Source organism: Pteropus alecto, unplaced genomic scaffold (genome assembly GCF_000325575.1).
Source record: "Pteropus alecto unplaced genomic scaffold, ASM32557v1 scaffold146, whole genome shotgun sequence".
In the NCBI taxonomy this organism is placed as follows: domain Eukaryota; kingdom Metazoa; phylum Chordata; class Mammalia; order Chiroptera; family Pteropodidae; genus Pteropus; species Pteropus alecto.
In genome coordinates, this window is record NW_006442107.1 from 1,129,276 (window position 1) to 1,149,638 (window position 20,363).

Below are 20,363 nucleotides of genomic sequence, written 5' to 3' on the forward strand. Positions count from 1 at the left end.
AGGAATTATACTGAAAATTTTTCAGCAAGATTTTTTTCATTTTGGTGGTTTTTTTTAAAGTAAACTACATGTTGTATTAAATATCCAAATGAATACGTATACCTTACTTTAACTTCAATTATTTCTACCTTCTTTCTTTCTATTATTTCATTAGAGAAAAAGGAATAGAATCTTGGCCTTTCTTAAGCTTTTTAAATGGCATGATAAGTGCCATGACTTCCACACAGATTTCACAATACCTGCCTAGGAGACTTTGTCCCTATTTAAAACAAGTAACGTGTTTTTTGGCAATTTACCTTGGAAATACTCTCACCATTATGCTAAAATTTTATAGGCATAAAAGGCAAACAACCTGAGTGGGTCAGAAAGAAAAGGTTCCTATCAAGTCTCAGATTGTCAGCTGAACAACCAGCTTAAAATTTGTGTGTGTGTGGCAGAGAGTGCATGAGTCACGGTGATTTTAAATGGAAATTTACTGAGAACTTAGTATAGAGAAATAAATAAATAAGGGGTTACTTTCTTTTCTTCTTATTTGTAATAAGACTTTATTTTATCTACTAGCTATAACTTATGAATTTTCATGTATATATTGTCCTGGATCCAGTTTATGTGCCATTCCAGATTTGCTCAACTTTACCCACCAATCCTTGCCATGAGCCATTGCTACAAGCTTTGCTTCCCAAGCCCCTGGCGATAGTTCATGCTCTGCTTAGAGCTCTCAAGTCCTAAGTACTGCTGCTGCTACCCTAGATCAAACCATCATCACATATGTGCTGATGACAAGGACAGAATTCCATCTGCACACTCTCTAGAAGCTCTGGCTTCTGAGGGAGCTGTCTGGAGGTACAGGATGCAACTTGTCAGTGGATTTTGGCTAATGATAGACAAGAAAGAAATTGCTCACACTTTCTCTCCAGCCATTGACTGTGAGACATAGTAGTTCACACAGCCTCTCAGGAGACACCACATGAGACCAAGCAAGCTCTGTGTTTGTACCAAACTCATGGCCAGCTTGATGATATGCCACTATTATTTGATTTCTCTTCTACCCTAGCTCATTTCCCTCATTCCTTCACTCTTGTTTTCCTGGGCATGTGCTCCCAAAGGCTTGACTTTGAAAGTCTTCCTCAGTCTCTGTTTTCTAGGCAACTAAACTGGCATGTATTGAGTTCCAAAAGTTAAAAGGAAATACACAATTATTAATTTTATAAAATAAAAAAAATTACCTATTGCATAGAAACTGGGCCTCATTTTCATAGAGAAGTCCGAACTATTACGAATTCCACCAATATTGCAAGAAAAGTGAATTTATTTACATACTTATGAAAAGTACAATAATCTGTCTGTTTATTTCCCAAGCTACCCATTTCCCAACTCTATCATCATTCCTGGAGATTGGAGAAGGCGAGATCAAAGTGATTAAATGACCTTTAAGAGTTAAAAAGTTGAAAGTTATTTGACAACAGGAGTTATTGTTGAATTGGCAATGCTGAGAAACTCATATGGATAAAAAAAAAACCATGATGCATTTATTAAAAGGATGATCCAGAAACAAAATATATAAAGAATTGTAGAGAATATCAAGTTAAAAATATAAAGGTTGTTCTTGTTCAGACCAATAAATATCACCTTCCAGGAAAAAAAAAATGTCCCTTTGAAGTGAGAGTATATTTTACTCCTAAAGCATTTAATTCATCAAAACCTTACAAGACTACACCATGTGAACACTGACCTGTGAACAGGTACCAGAGGTTGTTCGGTTCCAGTGTTTCTATCTCACCCCTGCGGGTTGTCTTTCTGTGTCGAATTTTATAGCCGGTAATAAATCCATTTTGTGTTCCTGATGGAGGAGGCAGCCAGCTCACTTTGATACTCTGTAAAATAATCAATATAAATTAAAACATTGGAGAAAGGATGGACAAAAAAGATAGGGTCTAAGAAATGACACAAACCTGAGTATGAATAAAGCAAAGAGGCAAGAAGGGTTAGCAATTGCCCCTTAGAACCAAATTAAATCCATTCTTACAATTTGGCAGTATTCCTATATGTCTAATTTTGACAGAAATACACAATTCATTTGATTGGCTAAGATCTTTGGGAGATAAACTAATGAATAAAATAATAATATATTATCCCTGGCTCCCAAAGAACTCATAGCCTTGAATACACACAGACTCACTCGCCGTCTCCTACTCCCTCCAAACATATACATACATGCATATATGTGGACATGTCCTTTGCTCGCAAGTGTTTTAGAAGAGAAAACTAGATTTGATGAATGGTCGTATCTTATATTTATATTCCGCAATATCCACTATATTCATCTTATTTTTATTTTTCAATGCTTCGAAGTAGTCATAGCAGATATTATCACCATTTTACAATTTTACAAGGAAGGAATTGAGGCAGAGAGTAAAATGAACAGCCAGAAGTCACACTGTACCATCGCTGGTCGCTGGAAGATTATTCCACTGTTGACTCTAACATTCTTTTTATCATTTCCTACTAAATAAGTTATCATACAGTGTCTACTTGGCAATTTTACTCACCTAATTTCTCCTACAAAATATTCTAGAAAGGAACAAAACTGAATTTAGATACCTTTTAATATATCCAATAGGCCCTTGGCAAAGCTGTCATTTTCTAAGGACTACAAGCTTGTTTTTAAAAGTCAAAATTAATTTCAAATAGAAAATGAAAATCCAAATGAAGATATAAAACTTTAGACCAAGAGATAAAATCTTATGATTTCCAGTTAATGCTTTGCTATGGCCTTGCTGAGGGACCTCTCATAAATCTTACAAATGACCTAAATTTCAATGTGCATATTGAAAAAGAGAATAATTGTGCTTAGTATGTCTACTAAATGATTGTAAATCACTTGATAAGCTTGAAGAACTTAATTATACTAATGATTACATGAGAAATACTTAGTTTTGACAGATAATTTTTCTTTATCATATTTGGGGATTTCCAGTGACTGCAAAAATTATTCCCACATAGCCAATACTTAATATCAATGCCTACCAGCAATTAATTAATAGAGTCAGCTATACACTCTACATGTCAGGAGGTGAACCGCCTCAATGGTTATTACTCATCTTTGAAAGTAATTCTATCATTTTACTCATCCCTCATATGCGGGTAGCAGCTAAGTTTATTAGCACCTCATTGATTTCAAGCAAGCACCAGCAGATTGCACTCTCGTGCTCAAATTTTCTAAATTTTTCTGCAGATGACATGGCTGGATGTCCCAAATCACACTGTTTTGGGAAGTTAAATGAAAGTGTTCAGCTACTTTTTCTTATTAAGGGTACAATGTATTTCTTTTCTATAGGAGATCTGTTCTGCCAGTGCTCGGACTTCATTGCCCATTCCCTCACCAAGCCACCTAAAGCTGTCACTGTTATGGGGACATTATTGTAACATGACCTAGTCTTCATGGGCAAGCCTGGTAGTGATTTTTATTAAAAGTACTTAACACATGGCCTTTGACTTTTGAAAAATCAATTCTAATAGCTGCGACTTGACTTTTGGTCCTTTCATTACTTGAGAGAGAGAAATGAATCCTTTTACTGTTGCAGTGAATCAGGTATTAATTTTGCAATTTTTTTTTCAGATTTGAAAAAAAAAAGAACTATAAAATGCAGCTTCTCCAAATCCCTCCATCCCGCATCTCTAATTGTTTGCTACAGCCTTAATTTGGTGACGGAGTATTATCCTTTTCACAAGCCCCATGAAGTCATTCCTTTATCTTCACTCTAGATACATATGCGTAGTAAGAAAACAGAAAAACATAAGCCCGCCACCTCAAATTTTTCTCAGAAGCCACATTTCATAAGCTTCTATTTTTAACTCTACGTATTCCATTGCACACTGACATTTTCCCTTAGTCTCTCTGGAGTGATCTGCAAGGAAAAACAAGTCCCTCTCCAAACACTTTCAGTTACTTTAGTAAAGAGCCTTTTTAAAATTTTAAGTGGTTTCACCTGGATGGCAGTCTCACTGAAGGGAATTTGAAGGCATCATTTGAAAGACGGTCCTTGCAGCAAACAATAATGCCTTGGCTAAAACACAGCAGAAATCTAAGGATCCTGAAACTTAATTGAGAATCACTTATCAACTCTGCCTTTTCTTTCTGTTCTGTATTTCTGATGATTTGCTGAATCCCATGTAAAGTTGCTTGAAGAATGAAATATACTTTCAGTACTCATGAGGCCCTATGGATTTTTGTTAAAAAGTGCCCATCAGCACTTCTACAGAACCTCTTTTTATTGTGTACCCCATCTTCCCCTAATTTACATTTCCTCTGCCACCTTCCTAATTCAGACCTTAATTTATCATTGCTCAAAATATTGCCATGCCTAACTAATTGATCCCCATGCCTCCAGTGTCACACTGTTCACACCCATATCAGTTGTCTTCCTTATCAGTGAATGAGCCGCTTAAGCTCTCGGAGCCCAAATTTTCTCATTGTAATGTGAGCTAATAACAGTACCTACCTCAGAGGACTGTGATGTGGATTAAAGGCGACAAAGGGAACATCTTTGGAGCTTCCATCAGAGTGCCAGTGCATGATAATTATGCTATCGGTTGTAAATACTTCCAGGGAGGAAAGGAGGAAAGAGAAAGAGGGTGAAAGTGAGGGATCAAGAGATTAAGAGATGGGGAGGGAGAGAGTAAAGAAAGGGCAGGAAAGAAGGAAGGAAGGAAGGAAAGCCATGTACAGTAACAATGCTCAGAATACGGAACTGCTTATTTGTGTATTGACTCAACTGCTTATTTGTGTATTGACTCTTCTGTACATCAAAAAGAGCTGTGAGAGAGAGAAATTACCTAGAAACACATTTAAAACTTTTCATCCATAAATGTTTATTGACCAAATTACTCTGTAGTGTGCTATTCACATTTTTGTTGTAGCCAATAGAAACTTCGGGCCTGGGTAATAAAGTCATCGAGAGAGAGTGAAGACTAGGGTAATACAGAAAAGTGAAGAGATGTAATATATGTTTTTGGAGGTAGACTTGACAGGACTCTATGATTTATTGAATGCCAAGCGTAAAAAAGGAAAAGTTATCAAGAATGACTCTCAGGTTTCTGGCATAAGCACCTCGGTAGAAAATCATGTATTTACTGAGATAAGATTGTCTGAAAAATAACCCACGTTTAGAAAAAAGTTCATCAGAGCTTCTGGTAACATCAATACATGACAATTCGCAGAGGATGTAGAAACAAAGGCTACTCACATTGGCAATATTCTAGTTATTGTGGGAGAGAGCATTTTAATTTTATCATTTAGGATAAATGATATTTTAATAATATCAAAATTATACAATAACACTTAATATTTAACCTTTGATATTTAAATATTTGGTAAATATTTCTATTGATCATCTGAAATCTAACTGAATTTCAAAATGAAATATATATTAATTTACTAATATAATAGTATTTTAAACTCTATTATTTGTATAATTATGTGAAGGATTTCCAAAAACTGTTTTGCCTTTTTATAAACCTATATACTCTATGGTACTAACCAGGTATGGATTTGATAAAATGTCGATAAGATATTATAAAGGTCTATATATTTTTCCCTGCAGTTAAAAACTATTCTTGTAGACTTAAAATGTTTTGCTTTATTGTCATAACTATGCAATCTCTTGTAATAAGTGACGTTAGAAATTTAGGTAGCATACTAAAATTGACATTCTCGAGTACATGTGGGCAACTGTTGTTCAAAATGACCTAAAGCCATGTTAGCAAATACTTTGTGTGACACATTTCCAGAGTGAAGTCTGCTGGTAATACATAAATTTTGAGTTAATTAACTATTTGTTCAATAATAAAAGTATGATTATATATTAACACTTGATTTTAAATAAAATTTTATGAACCTGTCTTAAATTCATGCAAGAAACACTGCTTTGTTTTATTTAAAAAAATGCTAACCTGTTGTGGTCTTATTTAATGACTTTGAAATAATACAAACATTTCTTCATCAACCATCTTCTGTTTGTCTCTGCCCTGGTGGTCTCCTGTTCCTCATAGCTTGTGCCAGTAGGACTCCTATCTAGAAACTGAGCCCTACTTGACTTACTCTAGAAAAATCCTGTCCTGGGTTGTGCAATATGTTAGGCCATACTGGGACGATTTCTCAGGTTACTCAACTTCAAATACTGAAAATATGCTTTAATTTGGGTTCTAGCTTTAGCAACTGGGTTTCTCTGGTAGAGATGCTGCCGTGCTTCTTTGTGAATATTCTTTTGCCTTGTTAATCTGCTTGGTTCGTCAAAGACATCCACGACTGAGTCCTCCAGCAGCTAGAGTCTCCTTTGTGAATCTATCAGAGGCTGGCTGACTTACTTGACAATATTTACTTGCCTCTCTGAACCTAGGCAAGTTGTCAGTTTTCATACTCTGAACTGCCTAAACATGCTGGCCTTCTGAATCATCACCTGAAGCTCTTTCCGACGTCACCCATCAGACACAATTGCTATATACCATTCTGTTTCTCTAGATACTGTGACTAGTCTTCCTGAAATAACATCCCTAATCAACTTCCTTACTCCTCCTGGTTCAGGGGGACAATCCTGACACTGACTCTGAATTCCATACTCATTCATCCCAGAGATCTGTCCTTTTCAGGTATATACAATGGGCACATAATGGATTTTTATAAAAAAATCACAAACAGTGAGAAATGTCACCTGGAATATGCTCCATTTCTTATATGTTCCATTTTTATATTTCTTAGCTAACTTAAACTAGGCTAAATTTAAATTGATGTTAGGAAATTGACACACCACCACTTTTCTCTGCCCTTTTAATCAAATTCTAAGAGCTCGACCTTCACAATTCCAGAGAAATAAGGGGAAGCTAATAACTTACCTAACCCACTTCATTTCAGCAGCACAGGGCCTTGGACCAGTAAATTAAAGTCAATTATGTTTCCAAACCTTTGCTGTGAGGTCCCTGAACCTTCACTGTCCTTGGAGACAAAGGGCAGCCGGGGTGTACTGACAATTTGGCACTCGGGTAGACCAATATTTTGCATTCTTTTGAAGTAACATGTTAGAAATATTTCTTGAGTTACTTTAAAGATGAGGCTCAGAGTTCTCTTAGGAGAATAGTGGACAATAGCTGGATGTGGCCCATAGACTTCTCTAGTAGTGTGGCTAATCTAACTCTGGTCCCAAATTGCATAACCATTCTATACAATTAACACCAGTCATCCATTTCAGCATTAACTCCAAATATTAAATAAAGCTCAAATCTTAGGCACAGCTACATGAAGATATACTGGGATCTCCTTAATTCTTATACCTAGTGCTTCAAAAATCTTATATTCTGTGTAGCATTCACTTCTGAATATTCTGGAGAAAGAGAGAATAGTATTCTGCGAATAGAAGATATTCAGTAAGTGTAATAAGATGGATTACAGGAAGCAGATCCTTCCACTCTCAGTTTTTCATTAATTTGCTAAGTGACATTAGAAATCGTTTACCTAATTGCATCAATCGTACATCACATGGTCATCCCTATCTCCCAACTAGTTTATGGTGATCAATGAAAAAAGGGCTTAGAAAATTTAAAACACTGAAAAATATAAAGTTTACTCTTATTTATTTTATTTTATATTTGTTATTAGTATTACTAGTAGTATGTACATCTGTTTCAAACTACACAAAAGGGCATTGAAAATCGAAGCAATTTTTCAAAGAATTGAGTCATCAGGTTATTTTGGCCTCACAGGATTGGGGCATTGAAGACATAAAAATAAATAAATTAATAATTCCCATTGAGGCTGAATTATCTTTACAAATACTTCATCTCATTGCAACAACTAGATTACACTTTCCTGGAAAACATCTTTCTTTGCCATTAAAAAATCATTTAGTGCAATGTGTGAAGAGGTGGTTTCTTTAATGGCAGATTTCACTATAGAAACAGTGCTTCTTCCACTGATGACCAAGACTCTGTTGGAATTGATTCGCAGATATGTAGCTATGTGTGGTCTCCATTACTTCAAGAAAAATCAATTAATCTTTCCTGCCAGCCAGGCTTTTTTGGTCAACCAAATAAAGTGAACCAAATACTCCCAAACTAACCAAGAAAATCACCCTTAAGTAGAGTATAGTCCAGCCTAAAAAAAAAAAAAAAAAAAAAAGTAAAGAAAGAGGTAGAATTGATGATGTGTACCTAGCATCTTTTTGTAAAGTCCTGGATTTAAAATAGTATTTTTTTTTTTTTTTTGATGATTTGCTACGCATAGCCTAGTAGTCAGGCCTGTTTTCTTCTAGATTCTAGAAACTGGGAATCCAATTTCAAGAAAGTATTCACATTTTGACAAAATTCCATTACAATAAAGCAATTTGGCTGTTCCCTAGAGTTCATGATAAAGCGATCTTACGAGTAATACATTTCAGAATTTGTCAGTATCAATAGACTTTATTCTCTAGTGCCTAAGTCATTCCCTGAGAGTAAACTAGATGTTTCGGGAGGGTCATTAACTCTTTCACATCACTAGGTCCTTTCTCAGACTATTCATTTCTACTAAATAAAATTGCTAAAAGCAATATAATAGCATTGATGTAGGAACTAGAGTTAAGAAAGCCAGAACACAAATACATCAGGGAGTTATATATAAAATTATACCCTTAAAAGGCACAAGAAAATAGACCAATATATAATGAAAGGCAGAAAATACAGTGTCCACTTATTTCCCATTTCTTTTTTATTTTAGAACACAGAAACCGAGATACTATTTAAGCAGTGAGGTGAATGGCATAACGTCAGAATAATTGATTTCATCAGATATATAAGCATCCTGAGGCAAAGAGATAAGAGTTTCAATTCTGATGTGTGCCATATGAAAATTCTTTCAAGTATGGCCTAAAATGCATTTATCAAGAATAACCAGTAATAACTCAGGGTACTGCAATAATGCTCTCACGCTAAAATGTTCATGATATACCACTTTGTCTCTAAAAAATGAAACATTAGTTTAAAGGTTGCACAATGCTCAACAAGAGAAAACTATAATTTTTACAACAATTTACACTCATAAAGTAATAGAACTGGGATCTTTAAAATTATTGTCACAAAACCAACTTCTATCCAACATGTGATAGAAGCAACATGATTGTAAATCAGTCTCATCCCATATAGAAAAATGCGTTTTGTTTTGTTTTTTTTTGCTTTTACTGTTATTAAAATTTAAACATGTCCAATACTCAGAAATAAACACAGTTATTATAGACTATATTAAATATGGGAATCTTACTATGAAACTTTCTTTTAAAGCAGAAGCAACTATTTAACAGATGTATGTCTTCAAGCAAACTGTCAGATTAGGCCCTAAATAATTAATCTCTGAAACCAGCAGGCTTTCAATCTCAGAGCAGCCATCTCAAAGACAAGACTTACCATGTAATTATATGGGACATTACAATGTATTTATGAGGTCATTTGTTACAATGTACAGTAATTACAGACTACTTACATAGCTATTTATGTCCCATAAAATGAAGTGAGACTAAATATTTTAATTGTGTTGGAGAAATAAGGGAAAATATTTGAGTTTCAAGTGTCAGATGAGATTATAGGTCAGATTCACATAACTCATATTAACAGCTGGCTGCTTCAAGAATCAGAAGGGTTTTGTGATGCTCTCTTGTTGTAAATGAAGATTTGAGAAATATTCTTTTTAAGAATGAAGTGACTAGAATTGTTCTTAATTTCAATCTTTAGGTAATGCCAGAAGATAGATCAATAACATAACTTACTAATTACACTTTGCATCCAAAACAGAAATGGCCAGATGTTAGTGGAGTTGCTGGATTAAAAATAATGTCATGGACAAAGTTTTTATAAATGACATTCCATACAACTAGACAGAATAATAAAATAGCAATCTTTATGTTTTTCACTTCTATTAATTTGGATAAAAATGGTATTTGCTCAAATTTTGAGAGCCCTTCTTCTTGAATACATAGCCTAAATCCATTGTTACTACCTAAAAAGGAGGACTCTGGGTAAAGTTTTCACAGTTGTGTTCTTTTTCCAAGTTTCTTCCTCCTATCTCAGTCTATACTTGAGAATTCTTACTTAGTTTAACAGGTAAATTATGGCAGCTGACAGAAGAGGTGTTTCTGCTTGTTGAATCTGAAGAAACATCACTGACATTTGAATGATCAAGACAGCTCAGTGATCTCATAATTACATTACTAATTTTAAAAATTAAAATTTAAAAAACTTTTTGGATTATGATTTGTTCTCTTTGAATTAATGTCCAAAGCAAATCTTGCTATTATTTACATGCAATGCTTTATTAATTCATTCATTAAACTTCCTAAATGCCTGCATCTCTGTTTCAGGCATATTTACCTAAAATACTTTCATTACCTCAAATACTATAATAGGCATATTTACCTAAAATACTTTCATTGAAGAGCTTGCTCCTTTCTAGTGATAGATTTTTGATGTTGTTGTCAGACTGGCTTTACTAAATCTATTAAGCTAAGTAGACAGCCCATACTATGGTATCCTTTTGAGAGAATAAATTCTGGCTTTATATTCAGAGTTTATGCCTTTCAATTGGGATGGTCAACATTTGATGTATCATGAAATGCAAATAATATTACCTAGTCTTTGCTTATTCTTGCCAAGGTGCCTCCCATTCATATGATTCAATGATTAGAAAGTACAGAATAATTTTTAATTATGATGGTATAGGCAAAATATTCATTTCTAAGTTTTAGCCTGTCTTGTGAATTTCAACAATCATTTTTCAAAAGGAATAAATGTCAAGTCTTTTTTTTTTTTTGGTCATGAAGGTATTCTAACCGTCAAATTGCTGTAAATATGTGAACCAATTAATTCCTGTGAAGGCTGATCAGCAGGTTGGCAGTGATACAGACTGAAGCCTCCTAGCAAAACAGGGATTCTCTCAGAGTTAACGATGTTACATTTCTATATAACGCGCCCCGAATTTGCCAAATCCAGATACTCAGGGCCCACAGAACCATCTGCAGAATGTTGCCTGTTAATATGCAAATAAGCCAATTAAAATTCACAGACTCATTCAACTGTCTGTCAGGTCAATTCTGATCAACTGTACCAATGTTATCTACACATGCAGAAAGAGAAGGTCCACTTCCCACTAACGTTCAGCCACACTACTCAGATAGTACTTAGGAACATATTCTTAATAACTCATTCCAGTTTAAGAATAGTAAGAGGTGGTTTACTTTCGAAAAAAAATTATAGATAACTATCAATACTTCAATCAGTATTTCAATTAGATATGCAATCATTATGTATCTAATTGATTAACAATTAGCAACACCTGAAGTTGGCTAGAATTTTAATCACTGATTACATTATGACTGATGACTTAAAACGATACCTGAATGAACACTATTGGATTATAAAGAAAAAAAAAATCCAGAATAATTATTCTATTAAAATTGAGATTAAAATTAAATCAATAAAATATTTTAAAGGTTTTTATTTTAAGCAATGTTAATGGATTTTCCTTAAATTATACAAGAAGCTGAACAATGATTGCTTTAGTGTAAATAATCTGCCATTTTTCTGGAACATGTGGTATTAGTTCAGAATAAGCCGTTGTCCATCAGAACAATCAGCATGAGAAGGTCCTAAATAACAATAGATAACAATAGAGTCTCATTTCTAATCTGTTTTATTAAGTATTCTTGTTTCATAGATGAAACATTTTGTTGATCTTTTGTCAAAAATATGACAGACCAATCAATAGTCATCCTCAAAAGAGATCTTAGATTATTTTTTTTTTTTAGGCACGACAAGAACCTAAATGTTTCAACATAGTTTTTTAAAGAAAGGAATCAATCCTTAACTGAATTTCCTTAAAACTAGGCCACAGTAGCAAAACCTCCTGGTGTGCAAACTACTATGTGTTTTCATTTTGGTATTCTGAGAGAGAGTTTGTAGTAAATTAAGTATTAGTATTAGAATAATAACTCTTCCATACTTGAAAATATTCTACAAATTTTCATACTATTATAATGTAAGTTTTGAAGATTTAAGACCTCAAAAGTTGATTGAGTCATGAACTACAGTAATTTTTTAATTTTTTTGGTATAAATGAAATACATGTACAAATGACTCTTAAACATACTCAGAGCATTTGCAATTTATTTCTTTTTGGAAACTTTTCATTATAAAAATTTCAAACAAATACAAAATTAGAACAGTATGAGATACCATTTCACAATCACCAGGATGGCTATGATCAAAAAGACAATAACGATACTGGTGAAGATGTGGATAAATTAGAATCTTCATACACTGCTGGTGGGAGTGTAAACTGGTGCTTTGAAAAAGACTCTGGCAGTTCCTCAAAAGGCTAAAGAGAATTAAATACGACCCAGTAATTTCTTCCTAGGTATTTTCCAAGAGAATTGAAAACATATACCCACACAAAATCTTATATACAAATGTTCACAGAAGCATTATTCATAAGAATGAAAAATAAATTGAAATGACCCAAATGCTCACCATCTGATGAATGGATGAATAAAATGTGGCATATCCATACAATGGAATATTATTTGACAGTAAAAAGGAATGCAATATTAATACATGCTACAACACGAAAGCACTTTGAAAACATTATGCTAACAGAAAGAAGCCACTCACAAAAGATGACATGTTGTATAATTGCATTTATGTGAAATGTGCAGAATAGGCGAATTCTAGAGATAGAAAGCAGAGCAGAGACTGCCTATGGCTGATGCAGGACGGGGGCAGTAGAGAAATAGAGGGTGACTGCTAAAGGCATTTCTTTTAGGGGTGATAAAATGTTATAAAATTAATTGTGGTGATGGCTGTATAACTTCAAATGGGCGAATTGTATGGTATGTGAATTCTATTTCAATAAAGATGCTACAAAAAAGAACTGCACCACCAAAAAATTACAATAGTATAAATAAACTGCAATGTGCCCATCACTTGACTTCAAATTCTCATTTCACTTTCGCTTCATTTCCTTTATCTACTAAACCCTCTCAACTGAGATTTTATTTAAAGAAATCTTTAAAATAATATGGATCAATTCAGTAAATACTTCCTTCCCGTATATGTTTGTAAAGTGGAGAAACACACAATATGTGTGACTCCTGTGTAAGTGAGAAGTATATTCCCAAGGGACCTGAATTCAATCTTTTTTATGCCCCATTATTGGTATTCACAAATGTTTGCAGATGGCATGGTGACAGACTGGGCTAAACACAGTTCCAGGAGGAGGCAGTGTACATAGCAGCTCAGTCCCTGCCTGAGGTGGTTCCTTTGAGGACATTCAGAAAGTTGCACTGCCTCAGGTGGTTCCTTTGAGGACATTCAGAAAGTAAGGTACAGGTAAGGGCTAAAGCATCTGCAAAAAGCTCAGTTGTTTAAGGGCTCTGATAAAGTTCGTGGAAAAGTTGTGGAGGCACCATTCCAACTCCTTTTTAAAATGATTCTTATATAACAGAACTAGATAGCAAGACATGGTTCCAGGTGTTTTTTGGGGGGTTGGGGGTGAGGGCAGGGGGATATAGAGTAGAAGCTGGTAAACTACTACATACAAATGAACAGTTAAACTAGGTATAAAATTTATAAAAGGTCTCAGAAAAATATTTTATATATTTAAGACTAAGAAAACGAAATAGAAATATATGCAATGTTTTCATGGGCTATGTGCTGTTTCTGATAGTGATTTTCACAGTTCTAAATTTCCATTTATTTGCTTGATTATTTGATTAATGTCTGTTTAGCCCCTAGAACTAGCTCTTAAACTTTCCTGCTGTTTCTTACCACAGAACCTCTAGTGTCAACAATGCCTAAAATTTAGAATACACTCAGCAAATAGTTGTTGAATGAATTAATGAATAAGTATTTTAATCAGAACGGTTCTTGAGTTAACCAAATTTCACTTTAAATCATAGTGCTTTCCTCTTGTTACTGACATATCAGTAACATTATCATAACACTTTGAAGACATTACTTAGGTGGGCCTGATTTGGTTCACTCATGCAATGAGAAAAGAAATAAAGAAATGAAAGACAGAATGTAGGATAGTTCTTGAGGAGTATAACAGGTTTGAAGAAAAGAAAAGCAGCATGCTAAAAAGTGAGCATGTACTTGTGAGAATGAGAACCATTTCCTACACTCATGAAAAAAACTGTGGTGGAAAAAACCCTACTATTTGAATCATGGTTCTCCATAACTTCCACCAGGTGATGTCCTCAGCTCCCTGGAGTAAGAATAAAGATGTACTGGGGAGGAAGAGTATGGAAAGTAGTGGGCAGGTCACTGTGGCTCTAATGTTATCAAGCTGGATGTTTATAAAGCAAAATGGGCCTATAATTAAGTTTGTCAAACTTATACCAAAGGTAATGAAACATTAATTTAAATAAGCATCAAGCAGGTAACAATCATGGCACAATTTTATTTTGGGGGGTGGTGGCAAAATCACAGATTAGAAATAAATATATTTCTTACAGACAGTGATTATATACAATTGTAATACTGGTCCATGGTTTAATTTTTCTCCTCAGTTTCTTGTACGGTGAATGTGAAATAAGTAGTCTAGGAGAACAATGGAAGAAGCATAACCAAAAGGCTACCTTGATGTTCTGCATTTAATTATTTTATCTGCACTTATTATCTGCTGTCTTTGTTTTCAAAATTAGATTGAAATATTATGAAAGCATCTTTAAAATAATGTGGATCTAATCAGTAAACACTTCCTTCCTAAATCGCTGTCTTAAGTGAACACTAAGTCTGAAGTTTGTAAAAAAGAAAGAAACTTAGTTCTTCCCTGGAAAAAATCAGAATATACTTGTTGGGAGCCAAGCAGATGGCAACCATTGTCTTATCTACCCCGATTTATCACATTTTAGACAATCTACTGATCAACACTGCTATTCTTTAAACTCAAGGTTTATCTTACTCAGGAATTCTGGCTGAACTGTACACTTTTTTTTTTTGCTCTAAGCTTTATGATTCACACGAAATACTGAAATGCTTTAACAAAAATATTTCCCCACTCCGTAGCTGCCTGTAAGTTAGTTGTAAAAACATTCGCTTTGCAATAATTAGGTTAATGCTGACTTACTATTTCCTTCCTTATGTCTCTTTTTATTCTTTTGTTTATTAGAGAGTTACTTAACGATCATGTGATACAGCCATTGAATATTACTGGGAAAGGCAAATGAACAACATTCTAAGCACATTGATTTTCTTTTTTTAAGATTAATGACTGGGGTCATTCAGTGCAGGCCTTTACATTTTGTACCCAGTGGCATTTGTATAATTATAAGCCTGCCCATATTCAATAGAGGAGGCTAAATACTGTTGTCTGTGTATCTGATATCTTAACTCAGAGATTGAAAAATAGAGTCCTTATTTTACCTCGTTGTTTCTCACTTCAAAGAACATAAATGTTTTAAAAATTGGTTTGAAAGTGGGGGATAGCAGGAAGGGTGTGGGAGATGTTAACATACAGAAATGATTAAATTCTAATATTACTCATTAATATGACACTTTAATAAACTCCAAAGATATTAAATAATTTTTTCTATTCAATTTCCTTTACTGTAGGTATTTTTCAAATGAGGACACAGAGGCAAAGTTACTCTTGGTTCTTTGGGTATGGCTCACATGAGTTCTTAATTTTCTAAAGCTCTACTTCAGAAACTTTCTATAAGAACTATTCTTGCCTCTTCAATGTGTGTTAGCTTATCTGGGAGAAGATGTGTTAAGGGATATGCGAGGAGGAGACTCTCAGGTTTTAAGTCCTACGCATCAGGTGCTCTTGTCCAAGAGACAGGGAGGTTGAGAGAGGACAGCTGAAGTCGGTGAGGCCTGGGTTGAAATCCCACTTACTGACACCTACTAGCCATGTGACATGCCCGTGCTTTTAACTATGTTTTATAAGTGGGAATAAAAAAAAAATCAAGATAATAACCTCACAGGATCTTTGAGAGAATTAACATATGATACTGTTTGTCAAAGTGAGGCAGGCGGTAGGTTGTGAATAAAGCCATTTCTTCCCCCTTCCAAGTTATCAGCATTCCTGAAAAGGCTGGCAAGGAGAAACTCTCTAAACTGAGTGCGTTTATTTTCATTTTGAAAGTCTTTTATCCAAGTTGTAGTTCTCTAAATGGGAGAATGCACGGGGCACTACATTAAGTTGATTTCATAATCCTTGGGGACAAGGTCTTTGTTTGATTTAAAGTTTTTATCCCCTGGACTACTTAGCAAGCAAGAAATATTTATAGTTGCAAAGAAACTCATATGGTCACATGATATTTTTTGTTTATTCTATATTTCATACCAGAGGATACCTGTCAAAGAGGAATGCACCTGTGATAGAAGCTTGGCGATAAACAAGACGGGAGGGTCACAGGAAAGAGCAGAATTCCCCATGAGAACATGCTCCTTCATCTTACCCCAAATCTTCACAAAGGAATGTCAATCATATGGACATTCAAAGGTTTGAGACTAGAAATACGATTTGGTATTACAATGTAGAATGACCTTCTTCAGCAACTTCAAAATCATTTTGTTTTCTCAAGATACTGGTCCAAAAACAATAACACTCATAAAAAAAAAAAATCTCTGAAATGTAAACAGTAATGAGATTCTATGCTATTAAATAAACCCAATATTGAGAAAGAAGAGAAATAGTACATCTAAGTTTCTGTAGAAAATAAAAATAGCGGTTTGCATCTGATTAGATTGTATCTCCCATGGTGGAGCTTCAGTGCTTCATACTCATTCATTCGACAAGCAAGAGGCAGTGTCATAAGATTTATTGACGGGTTTCTAAAATAGGCTATATCTGAATCTCAGTTTTAACACTTAAATACTGTGAGTTCTTGGGTGCTAGTCACTTCCCCTCTCTGCCCCTCATTCTTCCCATTCACGCAATGGGAATAACAACAGCAACTTGGTTGTGTTGTCGTGAGGATGATGAGTGCACTATTCCAAGTGCTGTACAAGGCTAAATGCTGAGCCAAAAAGTGAGTTCCCAATAGAACAAGACTGAAATTAATTATGTTAAGGAGACATGATAGAGTCACATCAGTGGGGATATTTTTTTTCTTTTAATCTAGAAAGATTTTTGGAAACAAACAAGAAGAGAGAGAACAGAAGGAGACAAGAACATACAAGAAAGAAATCTTGTGTTAGCGCTGCCACATTAATGCAAAAACAGTAAATATATCCCTGTGTCAACTAAAGGAGTTAACATAGCCCCTTATCATAAAGCCTGTTATTGCACAGAATAGATATAGACGGTATGGTGCATTTAATTCAGATTTAACCCATCTAAGAATCATGTAAAGCACCTTGCTATGGCAGTGTTACTCCACAAAGCAAATATGAATTCCAGTCTGAAAGAAATTTTTTCCTCTCCATGTAAAAAAATTCGTCTTTTCTTGAAAATAAGATCAGTATGAGCTCCCACATTCTAGGCCCATAAAAGTCCCAAGTATGTGAATGAAAGAGCCATAAGGATAATTATTCAGATGTTTTATTATGCATGATGTCACATATCGGCATGTTTGCATTTTTAATTTAGGTGTTCAGTGTCATGTATATGCTACTTATCCAGTCACATACCTGTGATGATTTTTAGACTTTTGTTATTTATTAAAATCAACTCACTTAAGAGAAAACCATACTATTTTCTGTTCTTTTAAGGAAAAAGAAAAATAAAATACCTGTTGTAGTCCCAATTATTTATGTAAATACAGAATAGCTAACAATGAAATAAAACCTATAGTCACTGTTATTTCTCAAAGAAGCAAAAATATTACAGTCAATCTCCTGGAATAAGCCATTCGCTTTCTCTCTTGATACTTGCGTGGGAACTTAGCAGAAAATTGCTGTCACAAGGACTATTATCATAGCTGGTGTCTTTACAAATGTATGGAGCAACCTGGAGTCCCACTGGCCATAAATATGCCAGACCGGCTGCTGATTTGCTTTGCTCTGAGAGGCCCTGTGGAGCTGAGGTTTTCTGTAGAGTGAGGGCTTTATTTCTCCAGATGATCGAAGGATCACTTGGGCATGGTCTGTTGAAAGAGGGGAGATTTCACTGGGAGACTAGCTTACTGATTTTTGCTGCTCCTCTGCATCATCGAGATTGCAAAGGGAAGAGAGTTGGGGCAGACAAATAATTCTATAACATCTGTGTCCGAAATTGAATGAGACAAACCCATTCCACATGATTTTCTAATTCTGTCAAAATTATATCTGCTGTCAAGTCAACTATTAGAATGTCGAAGCAGTAGTACAATTGACAGTGCTGGATGAATACTTGGGGTCATGTTCTCATCTGGAAAGCAAATGTGGTGATGAATGAATAACGAGCAACACAGTATCACCCTCATTCAACCCAAAGACAAAGTGAATGGAACACTGTGAGACTGCAAAGTGAGGTGACTGGCTGGGAGTCTCACTCTGCAGAAGATGCAGGCCAATGTGCATACAGTGGCTCAATGACAGAACTGACTTACAATTCTATTCCTGGTTATGTCAAACTTTTCAGTGGCTCAGGCTGATGTCTGTAATAATCTGTATCTGGTAAAACAATGATCCATCCAGAGTTTCCAGGGTCTCCAACAGTCAGTTTAAATGGAATACATACATAGCTTAACCCAATCCACTCTGAGGGCATTAAATAAAGAGGCAGCCAAAATCTCAAAAGACTGACTGATGGTTGAATCAATCGGCACCTGGGTCCCTCGAATTTCATTTTTTCCTGTTTCCTAAATCTTTGAGATAGGTAAGTCTTGATGGACTCTTGTTTTAAAGGAAAAGTGTAGATCTCCCAACTCCATTTCCACTCTAACAAACTCACAGACCTACTAAAGATGATAAAATACCTAAAACAAATACTGTTTGTGGCAATTTAGAAAGCAGCATGAACTATTAATATTTAGGAAATTAAAGTTAATCTTTATTTCTGTGTTGAAAGTACTGTATATCTTTGTTCGTGCTTTCTAAGCAGTTTGCATGTATTCAGAGTGTCCCATTCTAATGCTCTTACTGTCTGACTGCCCAGTCTTCATTGCCTCTTCTTTTTCTAGTACCTAGCACTGATTAACTAGAGCTTGGTCTTAAGTCTTTTGTTCCTAACACTCTACATACCTAGGTGACCATTTTTAAATCAGTTTCCATGGCTTCAACTACCATGCTCAATGGGTACCTAGGAAAGCTATAATCCTGGTTCCAATAATGACTCAAGTCTCAGAATTAAATTTCTAACTACCTCATCACCATCTTAGCCTCAATATCTCATTAGTACCTAAAACTAAAAATGTCAAAGATTATATTTACTTCTAGTGTAATCGCCATCAATTTTGGCTCTTTCCTCTCTCAGACTCCTCTGTATTCAAGCAAGCATGAGGTCCTATTGATTTTATTTTCCAGGTGTATCTCAAAACTCAGCCCTTCCTTTCCATCTGCAAAATCATCACCCCGCTTCAGCTCCAACCATCTCTCCCTTGAGTCACATCAATAAACTCCAGCTGTTCCATAATTTTATGGGGTCTCATGGCTTTAGGTAGGTCCCAACATGGAAAGATCACTGGGGAAAAAAAGGACATTTAGAGTAATTCGGTATTGCTCTTATTTCCTAAGGAATTCAGAAGAATTAAATTGTTTATTAATTCCAATCAAAATAAAGCAAGGGCAATGGAGGGTGAACTAGAATTCATGTGTGATCTGTCTAAATACAAATAATGATATTCAAAATTACTTAAAACTTGGAAATAAGAAACAAAAGTAGATGTCATTTTTTTTCGTGGGGTTTAACAGACCTATACAAGGATCATTTAATTATCTAGAAGAATATACTTTATTAAATTAACCGTCTACTAGTGATTAAGGGACTCTAGCTCAGTGATGTTATAGATTAACTTGTACATTTTCTGTCCAGTGGAAATTCAAACAATTTCTGTCCAGCAGAGAAGAAAATGTCAGTTTATAGTTTATTACCCCAATGGATATTAACCAATTTTATAAGTCCCCTAACAATTTTAACCTAACATTCCTTTATTAAAGTGCCCATAAATACCAGCTTTGCCATCTTCCTAGTTCAGTCATTAATTAACAAGATGAATAAAGCATTTGATACATTCATTTTACATTTATATGGTAGTAATATTTTTAAAATTTTGAACATTATGCTTTACCAATGTCTTAAAAATAACTGATTCTTAAGGAAACTTGCTTTAACTCACAAACACTATCTTCATTTGCATTGCTGATATAATATAAAGGGAGAAAAACTATTGGAGCTTGATTTTTAAAAAAAACAGTATTCA

The 20,363-nt window shown here is 34.7% G+C and overlaps 1 protein-coding gene across 1 annotated transcript in view; it reads right to left on the bottom strand.

Moving 5' to 3' along the window:
- The window catches only part of DCC (DCC netrin 1 receptor), a 1,008,917-nt gene that overhangs the window by 183,683 nt on the left and 804,871 nt on the right, over positions 1-20,363 (bottom strand). The window contains exon 13 of the mRNA XM_006919890.1: positions 1,733-1,874. Within this exon, the coding sequence (XP_006919952.1) occupies positions 1,733-1,874 (142 nt within the window). The remainder of the gene's footprint in view (positions 1-1,732; positions 1,875-20,363) is intronic.